We start from the raw sequence: 14,850 nt of genomic DNA, 5'->3' as shown, positions 1-14,850 counted from the left end.
ACAAGCAGTGAGAAGGCAGTATCTGGCAGTCAGCCTGCTGTGATGGCAAACATAAGCTATCCTAACAAGGATATGATAGTCACGGTATCCCAAAATACAATGACCTGCACTTTTCAACTGCTCTAGGCCGGTCTCACCACCTAATTTCTCTAAATATAATTTGCATTTATAGACTTCAGATGCATTTAAACCGTTCCTTTGGCTGAACAGACCAGATGAACTGTTAAGAGCAGCTTGGATGAAAACCAGTTACGGAGTCCCAAACTGCTGAAGCAACCCAGTTATAAAAGCTTGTTTAAAAAATTCCTGGCCTCAGCTAAAGGGCGCATGCAACTTGGTAAAAGGGAGAAGTGTATTACTGCTGCACTTTATATAACAAGGGTGTTATCTGTGGAAAAAAAAGCTAGTACAGCACGCCTAACTGTTCCCTTCTGGAATCGCATCCCCTCCCATCCACCCACTCTAACAGACAACACCCTAACAAGTACATCTACACTCTTGATCGTTTTCTTCCCACTTTCGACTTCTAAGTGGTATAGCCCAGGCTATATACAATCTCAGAATTCTACACCTTCACCAGTAGAAATTACAGTAAATCACACTATTATGAAATTAAGACAAAGATAAGACAGAACTGCCACAATTCATTATTTAAGTCATCTACAGTGATCATTCTTTTGTCAGGATTATTGCAAGATTGTACTGACCTTCAGTAATTCTTCCCTTTCTACATTCTCTTGGATTTTTTTGTTGGGATTAAAGTGCTCCAATCATATATGCCACAGCTGATCACCCACTGAAAAATAAAATGTAGCGTTTTCACAGATTATAGGACTACTGGTTTACTATCTTCATGACCTAAAAATAGCAGATCTCAGACCGTTCTCATCAGACACTTCCTGAAGAATTCACAGCACAGCAGCTCTTTTTTCAAGGCCAGTTTGTATTTTCCGTATGTGTTACAGATAAGCTGTGCCTCTGTATTAACTGAGAAAAGCAATTTACTCTGGCATCAAGCACAGTCACAGGACTAAGTAATGAAGTACTGAGCAACAAGAACCTGTAGTCATTTTCTGTATATGATTATCACATTCCTCAGTCAGCAGCAGCCATCCAGCTGTTTTTTTGTTACAGTCAGTAATATCAAATATTTATGGTTGTACTAAGGTCAAATGCAGCAGATCTTCCAGTATAAAAACCATCTATTATCTGCTGTGAACATAATGGCAAACACGAACTACAGTGTTAATTGTTTAAAACTATGCATAATTGATTATAGTTTATCAGACTGCTAAGAAAAGGAGGTCTGTGAGCTTTATAAAGACCTACAAACCCACTGTGACTGAAGTTTCTAAAAAATTTTTCCAAGAGTCAGTGCCAACATGTCCAGTACAAATTTTAACTGCAAACAGATAGCAATGTGCTGAGCACCTTCTCCCTGAAGCAGGTACATGTAGTTCACCTTGGACTAGTCTTCAGTCTTGAAGCTTGTAAACAAAATAGTGCTCTGAACAGCTGATCAATTGGCAATGGGATTTTGAAAATACCTAGAAGAAACAGTTTATTTTCATGTTGGCTATTAGGTTCTAACCTTGTAACTTCAGAGTCCCCTAACAGAGATAACACAGAACCAGGGTGGTTGTGGTTTTTTCATATCTGTGCATTAGTCATAGTGTAGGTTGGTATTTTGAGAATGTAGCTGAATGATTTGTTTTCTGAACACTGCAGCTGGGCTGCAACACCTGTACAGCAAAGTCTGTAATGCAGATCCTGCCCGATTCCCAGCCCAAAGTAACACTGGAGAGTGACCCACCAAAACCAACTGCAAGAGCAAGAAATGCTGGAATGAAAAGTCTCCAGTAACTGGTTGAAGGGAAATGGGATATCATAGGTTAATTTATACATATCTTGAACTGTTCTTCACTCTCATGAAACAAAAAGTGAAACAGCTGCGCAACTTGGCGTGCAGGAGAGCAGGGACAGCACTGAGAGGGAACTGAACCCGCACAGCACGCTGCGCCCTCGGGGAACCAGAGGGGGGACTGGGCCTCAGTGTGCCAGGCAGAGCCTCCTTGCTATCCAGTACTGAAAGACGTAAATTGTGTCTCAAAACTAAAGAAATCACTTTATAACAGACGGACATCCATTACAACACGGCTAACACGCCCTTAGCAGAGACAGCCATAAAAAGATGAGGCAGAGGTGACTACTCCATAAATACAAATGCCGGAGTTCTTGAAAAGATAAAATAATTTATTTTCTTTGGCTTTATCTTACCTCTTCCAGGTTTAATTCAGGTACTATTTTCCCCTCCTATATGGCTCACTTAAAGGGTGACCAGGCAGGCTGCTGTGCCACAGGCTACACCAAACCACTGGCTAAAGGAAACCTGACACCTTATCACACAGGCCTAGATACGATGCAAAGTGTCCATACTCGGGAGGGGGAAGGAGAGAGATATAATTGCTTGTCTGGCAATAGTTACTATATTTTTTCTCTCCTCTGTGTGTGGCTCCTCCATGTAACCCTGCCATGGAACTTGCATGCCAAGTTTTGTTCTGGAAAAATTCACATTACCACAAACAACTTCTAATTAAACGTTATGAAAACCTAACCAGCAATATTCCTCATCTAATCCTGGGCCCTCAACTTTTTAATTCAGCAGTTTACTCTCCTATACAGCATTTTGCCACAGTTTTAAAGGTACCTTTGAAACGCTACATGCTCATTAAAGGAAACCTGAAGGTTTTAAACAAAACTTGTTCCTCAGACCTGCGTGCAAAAAGAAAGGAAGGCAAACAGCTTTTCGTGGAACAGAAAAGCTTCTCTGCATGTTGTTTCTCAAATTCAGCCACACCTGCAAAAAAGTCATGGGAAAGGAAAAACAGACGAACTAAAATGTAGCAGCAACAAAAAATTGGTGTAATTTCTAGCCCAGACCTTAATTATATCTGTTTTGAGACAGAGGCATAAATACAACCTTTCAAAGGTGCTTTTCAAAACTATTGAAAGTATACAAGAACATCAGCAAAAACATTTTCACAGAATAGAAGGCATCACTTACCACATGTTGAATTGGTCAAGCTGATAAATGAGGCATGATACTCAGCGCACAAGTCAAAATACTTGAGAAGATACTAAACTTTAATCAAATTATAGACTTATTTGAAGCCTATCATCTTGTCTACACTAGAGATTTATTAGCTACTGCATTCAAACTTCAAGCATTATTCCTGAGGCTAGACAAGGCTTTAGAAGCAACCGTTTCAGAACATGATTCAGGAGTTTTTATTGTCTTTGTTTTACATTGTGACCTGTAATTTTGATTTCGCTTCAGTCGCCACTACCAGAAGGGATATCCACGATACAAGGTGACGTAAACTGCACATAGGAACACCAGCAGTCAAACACAATGAAGTAAAATGTAGCTTTGCAGACACACTCCTAAATAATGCTCAAAATGAGGCTAAGAAAACAAAATGACAGAATATACTTCAAACACTGCATTTATTACAAAGGTGCATAGAGTTTATGCCATTTCTTTTTAATACTTACACTTAAACTCCAAACAACATACAAAGCTAGGTTACAGTATGTAATAAAATCAATGATTATCTAGTATTCAGTGTAACAGAATATTCTACTGTACTTAATTTCACAAAACATTTCTGAAACAAAGGCACTTACAGAATTTTTTTAAAAAAAATAACATATACTCTTTCAACAATTAAAATTTTAATTCCATTCCTCCTCCCTTACGGCACTGTGGATAACTAGTTTGATGTGAAGGCAACGGCTACTTGGACTGACACATGAGCAGTGCTTTAATTAGAAGTTTATGAAGCAACTTCTCTCTCTTTTCTGTAACTGCCCCATTCTTTTAACTACATAAAACCAAGTTTCAACAGGTTTCACGGCAACAACCAAATAAAATTTGGTCCTACACCTTACTGTTAATGACAATTAACACACTAACATTAAGAAAAGGTCTGATGAACCACTCCCATTATGAAATGGGCTGTTTTCTTTGAACAAGGTTTGTGACAGAAGTAGTAACACTACTACTAAAGTGGTTTCTTGTTTATTAATGATTTATCTCTTCACTTGTATATAGTTACCATTAGTATACGTTCACTGAAGGAAAGGTAAATTTTCAGGCTTCTTAACCCTGCCCTCATCTCCTGCCCCACATACACTGGTGTTTGGGGCAATTTATTGAGTCTGTACAAAGCTTCAGATCTGGGGACCTCTGTTATTGTTGCCACTTTCCTACCATGTTTTCCTTAGGGATGATGGCAGATGACTAAGCAAAGTTCTCATGAAATTGCAGATTTTCCTTTCGTAACCAAAATGTGACCCTACCAACACTGTCAGGAACAGTACACTTGGTCCTCTCAGATGGAGGGAAGGAAGAGCAGTGCAGAGTAACAACCTTGTGAGGGTGAGTGCTAGAACATGGTACCTCTGCGCTGAGAAGCTGCACGGCAGCTGTGCTCACTGGCTCCATCCCACTGGCCAAGCTCCATCCGGGCAGCTGGAACAGTCTCTGCCCTCCTTCCGTAGAAATAAACACACAGATCTACATATAGCAAGGGAATTATTCCTGCAGTCATTCAGTGCCCTCCCACAAAGCAAAACTCCTGATTTCTAAGGAAACATTTCATCCTCCATACAGGCCACACTGTCCATTTTGGGTTGTTCTCCTAACAGCGGAACGAAGCATTGGCCAATTTCTTGACTTATGAGGCAGGAAAGAGGAGGAACACAGGGATACCGGGCATGCAGGCTCCAGGAGTGTCTCCTGGCACTGTTTCATGCTACTAACTTCAACTCTCTTATGGAGCTGTAACAGAGGGGCACAGGTTGTCAAGAATCCCTATGATAATCTACAAGTTTCTTCTGAAATGCCCTGAAGACTTCTCTTGAAAAAAATAATGGGATAATCCGGAAACAGACTCAAAAAACAGGGAGAAAAATGAGGCTGCCTTTGACAGCAGCAGTTTTCATCCATCATATGAGGTAAAAAAAATGCCACCATCACTGTTTTTCAAACAGTAACATACCCTGAATGTAGAACCACACGACTGGCTTAATGATCTTTCTAAAAAAGTAAAATCAGTCTATGACATCTGTCAAAATTATTTCACTAATTATGTCACAGTGATACATAAAACAGACTAGAAAGCTCTACTGAGGAGTAACAAATTATATTTCAATGTTAGAAAAGATAGAATTGTAGAGGACACTAAAAAAAATAATGCTTCGTTTTATCAATAAAAAGGTGCGTAGGGCCAAAAGCTTTGCAAACACCGGTAATAGTCATAAGGATGTCTCGAAATGTTTCACAACTGCAAGCACTACCTTCTCAAAAACACATTACCTCGCTGTGGCCAGATTCCTACTACTCCTCCTTTCCCCAGCTTCTTGTTCCCTGATCAGCTTTTTTGGAATGTTCAAGACAAAAGGGACATTTAATCTCTGCTGTGAGTTGGGCAGCTCTCCAGGGTTAGGGCTGGGCCAGATCAAACCAGGACAGCTGGGATTTATTATCTCCCCTGCAAATCTGACTAATTTTTTTAAATATTAGCCACATATAGTGACAAAATCTAATATTTCAAACCTCCATTCTATTTCTGACATCCTATCTCTCCTGTAAAATAAATTCCTTCCCATCATGAGGCAGGCCTACTGAACACTGGCCTGCTTAACCTGTGATGAAGATGCTGATTTTTCTTCCAAAGTCATCAACAATATAAGACTTACGCAAGCTTGTCCAATAAGTTTCATGAAGAATTATCAGGTTTTCAGCTTTTGATCTATCTGTTCTACTAAGTGACAGAGACTTCAGGCTTTTTGTTAATTTCTAGGTTTAAACTAAAATGGCCTGAGAAAACACCCAATAAAGGCACAGCTTTTAAGCCTTAAAATTGGGAAAGAAAATGAAATTATCAACTATTTAGCTATTTAGCATAGGAAAATCCAACTAGTCCGAAGACAACTGAATGTGGTTTACTACCCTTTACAGAAGGCAAATATGTTTCAAAATAGGAAAATTCCCTTTTGAATGGTAAATGAAATGTATTATATTGTTGCTTACCTAACAATAGTAGCTTCAAACCAGGCAGAACATACATAACATGTATCAGGTAGTTTCTTAGAAATTAAGTTTTTAGCTTTTAATACTGTGCAAAAGATTGCTACAGCTTTGGGTGTTTGAATGGTTGTATCAGACCATTCCTTTGAAAACTATTGCACAGCAAATGTTATTGTGGTTCTTATTTCTCAATTACTCCTTCTTCACGCTTCTCTCATTGTGTACAGAACATCTCTTTTTGCATTTGTTTGAGGTATAAATTAACAACTTCTGCAAGAAAAATAATCCTTCCTTGTACTCGAAGCTTTAAAAAAAAAAACAAACTGAATTTACTTTCACTTTACTTAGTTAAAAGATTACTGTCTTCCAGAAAAATATACTACAGTTGCACAGTGTAAACAGAACAAATTATACTTTAAGAAGTTTTGTATGCAGAAGCATAGTAGATCTTTTAATAGGTGGGCTTCTGAGGATCCATGTAAGCAGGGTTGTAGGGGGGCTGGCTGACTGGGTAAGGTGCTCCAGCTCCAGCTGCAAAAGCAAAATACAAGGAGAAGAAACAACACAGATTCGTAAAATTTACATTCTGAAATCTACATCTATACTGGCAGCTTGTTTTGAACATAGCGTTAAGAGGTTCAACTTATCTAGCATTTTAATTGGACTTGACAATAGTTTGTGCTAACTCATAAAGCATCCACATTACAAAAGTAAGATCACAAAAAACCTCCTCTGTTCTTGTGGTTGGTTGTTTTAGTGTTTGATTTTTTTTTTTATGCTTAAGCGTACACGTGTATTATGGCAGTGGAAGTCTGTGCTGCACAAACAACAGGATGTACCTGGCAGTGTGCCCAGAAGTTAAAATAAACCACTGGGCAAAAGAAAAAGGACTAGAGAAAGCATCCTGAGATTCCTTCAGGGAAAATTGTCCTGGTAAGTGTCACAGAGTTAATTAAAAAAAAAAAAATAAAATGGAAAAAAATAAAAAGCATTTCACCACTACCAAACACAATAAAGAGTCTGACTTATACACTAGATGCATATCACTCAGAAGTCTCCCTTATTTTCTAGTATTCTGAGACAAGCTGCTTTCAGGTGGCATCTTCATTTTCAGGTCTGTCAAACAGCACAAGTTAGTTCCAATAACAGAGCACCTGACCAGATCCCTGGAACATATCAGCGTGTTATCTTTCGCTGACCTTGCAAAGGGAGTGGGTTTGGCTGCTCTGGGGCAGAGCAGGGATTCTCTCCCTTGCACGTGACCTCATTAAGAGACTGCCCCTTGGCTAATAGACAAGAGAAATAAAGAAAAGAGGCACACTCAGCTGGCAGCACGGGAAGTGCTTTGAGATTTTCCCAGGGAAAAGAAACAACAATAGACTGAAAAACTAACAAACCAGCAGCAGTTTGAGAAAGAGAGTAGGAGAAGCAAAATGACTACTTTATTGGCTCCTTCACATGATAAAGATGAGGCCAAAGCACTCTGGGGTAATTCCATCAACCCCACAGATTCTTCAGAGTTTACAATGGAAAAATAGTCAATAGGCCTGCCAAAACAGCGTTTTGCACATTATTAATGTGCAATTTGTACCTGTTTTCCAAATGCTTACGACTGAACAGCTATTTTATATTTGAGTTGTCATGAAAGTTACTTTCTAAGGGCATTATCTACTATTCAGGACTACACTTTGCTTGTTACCTAGAAGGATAAACAGTATGGTTTGTAAGAGGGCTTTAAGGTCCTCAGACAGGTTAACAGCCTGGTTTTGGCCTCTCTAAACAGCCAGGAGCCAAGTGCTTAAAACAATTATGACCAGCAGAAGTGATAACTACTAATAGCAATGATAAAGCTGGATGAAAACAAAGCTGTGAAAGGAGGAAAGCAAAAGAAAAAATTCTGATAATTCTCCAAGTCATCAGCAGACTTGTCTGAACTTGATCAGACAAGTACACTTGTCTGTAAGGTGTACTACAAACACAGGGACAAACTACTAGAAAATGTCATCTGTATATAGATTGAAACATTTAGGAAATATTAAATTTAAAAGCATATGTAGAAACACCTAACTACTACACACACATTATCTGGCTTTAATTTTAATACGAAATTTCAGCTGAACTAGTAAAATATGCTACTACATCCACTGACAGTCCCACAACACCACCAAACTTCGCCAGTACAGCTCCAGCTACATCTCTTCTTGCAATGCTTATCACAGAAATGGCAATGGGGAAATTTCCACAAGGGTGAATTACAGCATCCACTGTAACTTGAGTTTTACATAATTTGTTTACCACACTAATATAGTCAGAGAAAATAATAAATGCAAACTATGTAAGACTGGCTCCAAAGCAACTGTCTCTTTAGCTGACAAAGAGATGAAGAAACTCATTAGGGGGCTGGTTAGCTCAGTGGTTTGAGCGCGGTGCTGACAACAATGACAACACGAGATCGCGGGTTCGATTCCCGCTCGGTCCCCATGTGTTGCCTGGTCTAGTGGAGAGGTGGCGTCCCTGCCCATGACAGGGAGGTTGGACTAGATGATCTCTAAGGTCCCTTCCAGCCTAGGCCATTCTATGATTCTATGATTCATTGCTGCCTTACCTGCCATCGTTTCATGGTAAGCTGGGGGTCCTGACGGCTGCATGGGGTAAGGGGGAGGGTACTGTGCAGGGTACGGTGCCACTGGCACTCCCGGTTGCGGCTGGATAGCCACGGGATGATAGCCTTGAGGAGGTACAGGGTAGTTGGGTTGTTGCGGATAGGGAGCATGAACCACTGTGGTGGCAGTAGTGGCGGTCACAACAGCTACAAGCAAACGAAAGGAACATGGTTAGTGCTGATGGTTCTAGGAGATCACCTCAGCCAGCCAACAACAGTACCATAAAAACCATTCTCTCTTAAGATCAATTTCTCACTTCAAAATCTGGGTAATTTCATTTCCACCAAAAATTTAGAAATGTATGCCTCCAAACATCCTTCCACTGAGCTCAGCAGTAATGAGAGGCTTGTTCAAAGATGTGAAAAAGAAAATGAATATACAGGTACTTACGCCGTGGTCTTCGACATGCCTTATATAAACAGCAACATGAACAGGTGAGGCACAGAATAAAAGTAATTACAATCACCGCAAAAATGGTAACTCCAATGGCAATAATGGTTCCAAAACTGCAAAATAAAACAAAGCAGCAGAAGCTGTAAGAGTCTTTCACAAAAGTTTGTTACTCTTTAACCTAACCTTCTGCAGCCCGCTCACTGTTCTTTCTCCCATTTTTTACTCACAGCTTCATACACCTGAGTAAGAAACAACTGTCAAATGCAGTGCTGCATGAGGTCACATCCATTAGATTGGCTGAAGCTGACCAACCCCTACCAATGAGCGCGCTCCCCTGCACGTGAAAAGGGCCCCGACACGAGTATTTGGTCCCTCTTCTACGTTACAGGAGACAGAAATACTGCCTAAAGCACCAAAAATCTAGTGTGGAAAGGTCAAAGATTACACCCTCTTTAAACTCCATAATGAGTATCAACTAATGGAGGCAAATGTAAAGCTTCCAACTGTTTATAAATTCTGATCACTACACAGGAGAGAGAAAGCGATTCTGTTAAGCATTAAACGCCCAGTGACAATTCCCTTTTAATTGTTAATTCACATTACTTCTTTTCCTGCGGTCTGGAATCAGTAAAGTTCTTCTTCCCTAAAAGCCAAAGTCTAGAGCATTTTTATTTCTTACAAAAAGCGCCATGCATCAGCTTTGGGAACAATTGCAGGAAGTCAGTTTTAATGAACAACAAGCTCTAAAGTAAGGGGTAGAAAGCTGGTTTAATATCCATCCTGTCTCTGCTTCGTCATAGATACTTTGGCTATGAAACTTGATTTTATTTTTTTTCCCTGCTCAGGTCCAGTTAACAGCTTGAAATAAAATGACAGATTCCAGCTATTTGCACCTGGCTACCAAACAGCCAAATGTGAAAATTGTTTTTGATTATCAACAACACTGGAAGATTAAATCACTGACACAAGAAAATGCAAAGTGCTGTATCCTTAGCCCAAATTCAGAAGACTTCACCTCAGTCTTCTAGAGCAACTTAACCCTCAGCAAGGTGGACAATGAACATAAGCATTGGCAAATAGAACAGGTTCAATTTAAAATGCATTTCTTTTCCTCCTTAAGAGAGTCCATAAATTTTAATCTGTTCCTGCATCTGCTAGAAGAAAAAACTTGGGTCAAATCTCTTTCAAAAATCTGAGGAACAATTTTATCTAACTGTAACTATCTAACTTGCACACCAATTTTGTGAAGTAGTAAGTAACATGCTACAAATTTACTCCTGAAATATTAAATCTGATACTGTGGCTTGTTCATGGTCACTGCACCTGAGCAGGAGCTGCTGCAGCCTCCTGAAGTCACAGAAGCCATGTCAGAAACACTGTCACGAAAGCAGATGATTGCAACACAGCTTCCATACGAAAAGATGCATGCATGCTTTATTACATTTATTTGCACCTTTACAGAATGTTTTTCATATGCCGACTTGCACAAGCAAATGCATCCCTAACCACGCTGCTTTCAAGCGCTCCCCCCATCCTCACGAGCATTATTTTCACTTCAGCACAGTAAGCTCACAGTCCGCTCATCTCCAGCCCCAAATCCCATTTCTTTCAAGCCTGGTACAAAAAGACACCCATTATATAAAACCACATTTACACTTAGAGAAGAAAAAGAGAGAGAGAGAAGCGCACAAAACAGACTCATGCATTAGACTTAATCATCTTGATTGCAACGCTTACAAGAAACAGCACAAATACCTGACGTCTAGAAACCGCACTACAAATGCAAACTACAACTACTGCTACTTGTGGAGTGCCAACAGCAGTTTCCTTGCTCTTGCTCCCATTTTCATATCAAGCTGAGAAAGCTCTTCCACTAGGGAACTTAGCATTTTCATTAGACACAACTATTACCAAGCAACATTGTCAGGGATAACAAAGGAAAAGTCTTCTAGGTTCTTCCTCGGGCCTTTTCCCCAGCAAAGAAGGGAAAAAACATTTTTGCCAGTGAGCTATGCCCAGGAAAGGAATTTGTGTGTCAATGAAAGAGATTGGGTCTGACAAAGACAACTAGAATACTTCACTTCTGCTGACAACAGACCTCTCCGAACTTCAGCAAGGCCAGGCAAAAATCAAATAAACCTAAGAAATGGAGAAAGCAAAGTGGAGAAATGTGTACTCATAATAAACAAACTAGCACAGCAGGAAACTGGCAGAGAGCCCTTATCTTTCAGGACCAAATTCACTTCTGATATGACAAGAGAGAAAACAGCCCAAGCCCGTCTGCAGCCAAGCTGGACACCAACAGATAAACATTGGCCAGTTTGAAGAATGGGCTCCATTTGCTTATTTGTAATAAAATTCTCTGCTCACTGAAACACACATCTCGTTTCATATTTGCTCTCTCTAATAAGGAACATGGCAAAAACAAAGCTGAGGGGAAAAAAATCCAGTCATGTCCTTATTTTCAGTAAGCTGTTAGAGATACCCTGGGCGGTTTGACCATTTTTCCATGTCTCTGCTAAAATAACATGCCCGCAGCACGATGGCGTTTGAATACTTTCTCTTAAAGAGCTAAATGAAGACACATATTTAAAGCACAGGTGTGCCAGGTGTATATGCTTTGGAACGCATTTCTCTGTGTGTGTAAACACTGACTCAGTTCTACCCACTGAAAGACTGTGGAATTACTACAGATCAAAATCGTTAACCTCCAGAAACAGCTCAGGGTGTGACAAAACAAACAGGAGTTAAGTTCTTCCCAGAGTCTCCTAAGGAGTGCACACAAATGGCTTACTGTAGGCATTTTTATCACCTACTTTACCGTGGAAGCGTAATTTTCCTGCCAGTGCTTGGCTCAGGCAGCCTAATGTGCTGAAACAGCAGAAGGTAGTGCCACACTTAGCACACGCTGTTTGGTTTCCCGTATCAACCTACAACTTGCTGCATCAACCCGCAGCTTGCTGCAGCTCCCCCAAAAATATTGGTTTTCTAACAATTTTGATTGACAATCAAAACTAGCAATACTCTTTTGGAATAAATGAATGGTCAGGCTTTACCATACAGTGATAATGTCTGTCCTTTTACCGCTCGAAGAGTCCTACCCCAACTACTTCTTCCTGAACATTCGGTAATATCCCACTAGTAAAACTAGTGAAAAAAATTCCACTGAAAACGACTGAAAAAGTGCAGGAAGGCTACCCATAATAGAAGATGTTATTCAAGTGAGGCCAGAGCGATGCTCAGCATACTTTACTCAGTGAACCACCTAGCTTCAGAAGATCAGATATTCCAGACACTGCATACAGACTCTCTTGCAGTATGCTAACTCTAAGAAAGGAGTGTAGGCTTCCTGAACCAAGCTATTGCTTCATTTAGTTGCTTTATCTTAGTGAATCTGCGAAAAAGGAGTCTGAAAATACTTGGGGAGAAAAAAATGTATTCACGTTCACTGATAATTTAAGTACCAACTGTTAGCGTTATGCCTAAAGGATACGAATAGACACTAGAGATTTTAGCTTGAAGATTCTTTCACCAAATGGTTAATCAAGCAGGAAAAAAAAAAGAAAGAAAACTAACACAAACAAAAAACCCCACACTTCACCCCTTGCATTCTGCAAATAAACATTGCAGGACAGAAGTCAAGATGGCCACAGTGCCGGCTCAGAATGCTCTGCTGGCATCACAGACTGAACAGGGGTTTCCAGACTCCCACATCCTATATACCATAGTCTCTAAATAAAGCACACACTGTTATAAACAGCTTGAGCTCATTCACTGCCATTTCCTGCTTCTTTCTCTTCACACAAAAGCTAACTTTTGCCAATAATTTAAGAGAAAACAAAATCAAACCTAAGAGGTTTACGATAAACTGCCACTTCTCATAAAATCCAAGAGAAACCTCTCTCCTTCCTTGCCCCACTCCACTTCCACCCTTATTCTTTCTCCATTGGAACGCACTAAATGGTACGTGTAACGAGCACACGTCGCACACTCACCTTACCTTTAAAGCTGTCTAATTATTCAAATTACATATTGGCTCACATAAAAGAAGCTGCGTGATTAATTCCTGGTTTAGCCCTTTTGGTGCCGAATGAGGCGCACTGGACATATTAACAACCAACCCAGGATCTAAATAGTACTATTTGTAGAGGTTAATTCTCAAGGCAGTTGTTCATATCAGAAATCTCCATTTTAAACACTGTCAAGTGGGTAGAAAAATAAATGTAAAATATTCTGGGTGTATTTAAGGCCTTTAAAAATATCCAAGCTGCAATTCAAGCAAACCTTTTTAAATCTCTTTAGCAGCTTGAATCACCTAAGTTGGCAACATTTTGCAAGCCCCGCTGTAAAGAAAGTTTTCACATATCTATGCATTCATGGCAGTGGGACATGCTGCAAATTTTGTCCTTAAAAAGAGAAAAATATGCAAGTGATCAACAACGAGACCACCCACTTCTGAAAAAAATAGTTTAAGCAGTTTATTTATTTCACAAGTTTTAATCTACTCCATGATTTGTTCCATGCTGCAAGAAACGTGTTGGCAGTATCCTTTTCAAAAGCATGGCTGCTTTCAAAAACAAACATTTACAAATATTGAGTTATGGCTGTAACACAGGGTGGTCTGGAAAGACTTCAGAAGATAATTCAGGCCAAAAAAATGGAGCATACACATATCATTCTTTACTCCTCCAGAAAACAATACAGTTCCCAGAAATGCAACAGAATGGCTCATGTTCAGACTTGGCGAGACTGAAGCATAGGACATGGTCAAACAAGTACCCGGACTGAGACTAAATCCACCATTTTAGTCACAGCCACACAATGTCACATAGTGCCTCTAAAGCTTAGCAGGAAAAAAAAGGATAAACTTTGAAAAAGAAAAAGCAATACAACTTCCCACAAGTCTTTCACAGGGATTAGTTTTTACATCTTTACAAACAACGCACTTTCTCAGTTTAGTATTTTAGCTTGAAGATTCAAAACATAAGAACCACCTGCTAGCGACTCAAAAGACATCTACCAATGCCCAGAAAGCAAACTTCTGTGAGATTAATACGCACAGGAAAATATTAGCACAACTTTTAACACTCGATAGACTGAGAAGCCTATTTTAGCACAGCTGGGTGTTGGACCGTAGTTGCTTCAGACATTTAAAATAGAGTTAAGCCACCTCAGTTAAGCCTCACAGTCTGTGTGTTGTCCCCAAACCTGGGTTCTTGTACCCGGCGTGTAAATAGCTGAAACACACACTGAGTCACGACATTAGTTTATTTAATTTCTGCATAGAGATGGGTGCTAGGTGGAATCTCCACAAAGCAAGCACACCACACAACACTGTGGCACAGCATTTATAGTTTATGCTGTGCAAGTGATTTCCTTAAGGCATTTTCATTCGTCACCAGCTATCAGGTACAGCTGCCATTGGCCTAAGTTTTCTCTCACTTGCAGCTACAGCTGCAGCATTCCTTTAGTGTAGAGCACATCCCTAGAGGGAGGTGGGGATAACTGGGGTTGGGGGCTGCTAAGCCTTACTATGCTAACTTACTATGCTAACAAGGAGAGTTCATGCCAAAAGTCAGCAATCCCCCACACTTCCTCCTAATCTTGACTGAAACAGTGCTTTCCTCCTCATCTTGGGAGGAACTGTTTGTCTTTTAAGTACACAGAGCCCACTGTTGTTCTTTCGGTGTGGTATTTGCA

At 40.0% G+C, this 14,850-nt stretch overlaps 1 protein-coding gene across 1 annotated transcript; it reads right to left on the bottom strand.

The window, feature by feature from the left end:
• Nucleotides 1–6,545: 6,545 nt before the first annotated feature.
• On the bottom strand, nt 6,546–10,683 carry SHISA5 (shisa family member 5). Its single transcript, XM_009864729.1, has 4 exons — nt 10,610–10,683; nt 9,148–9,263; nt 8,700–8,903; nt 6,546–6,625 (listed from the first exon to the last, which is right to left on the bottom strand). The coding sequence occupies exons 1-4, from the start codon at nt 10,681–10,683 to the stop codon at nt 6,546–6,548; spliced, it is 474 nt and encodes a 157-aa protein (XP_009863031.1).
• Nucleotides 10,684–14,850: the final 4,167 nt, after the last annotated feature.

The sequence above is a fragment of the Apaloderma vittatum genome, unplaced genomic scaffold (genome assembly GCF_000703405.1).
Source record: "Apaloderma vittatum isolate BGI_N311 unplaced genomic scaffold, ASM70340v1 scaffold36642, whole genome shotgun sequence".
In the NCBI taxonomy this organism is placed as follows: Eukaryota; Metazoa; Chordata; class Aves; order Trogoniformes; family Trogonidae; genus Apaloderma; species Apaloderma vittatum.
This window is presented reverse-complemented; position numbering and strand designations above follow the sequence as displayed.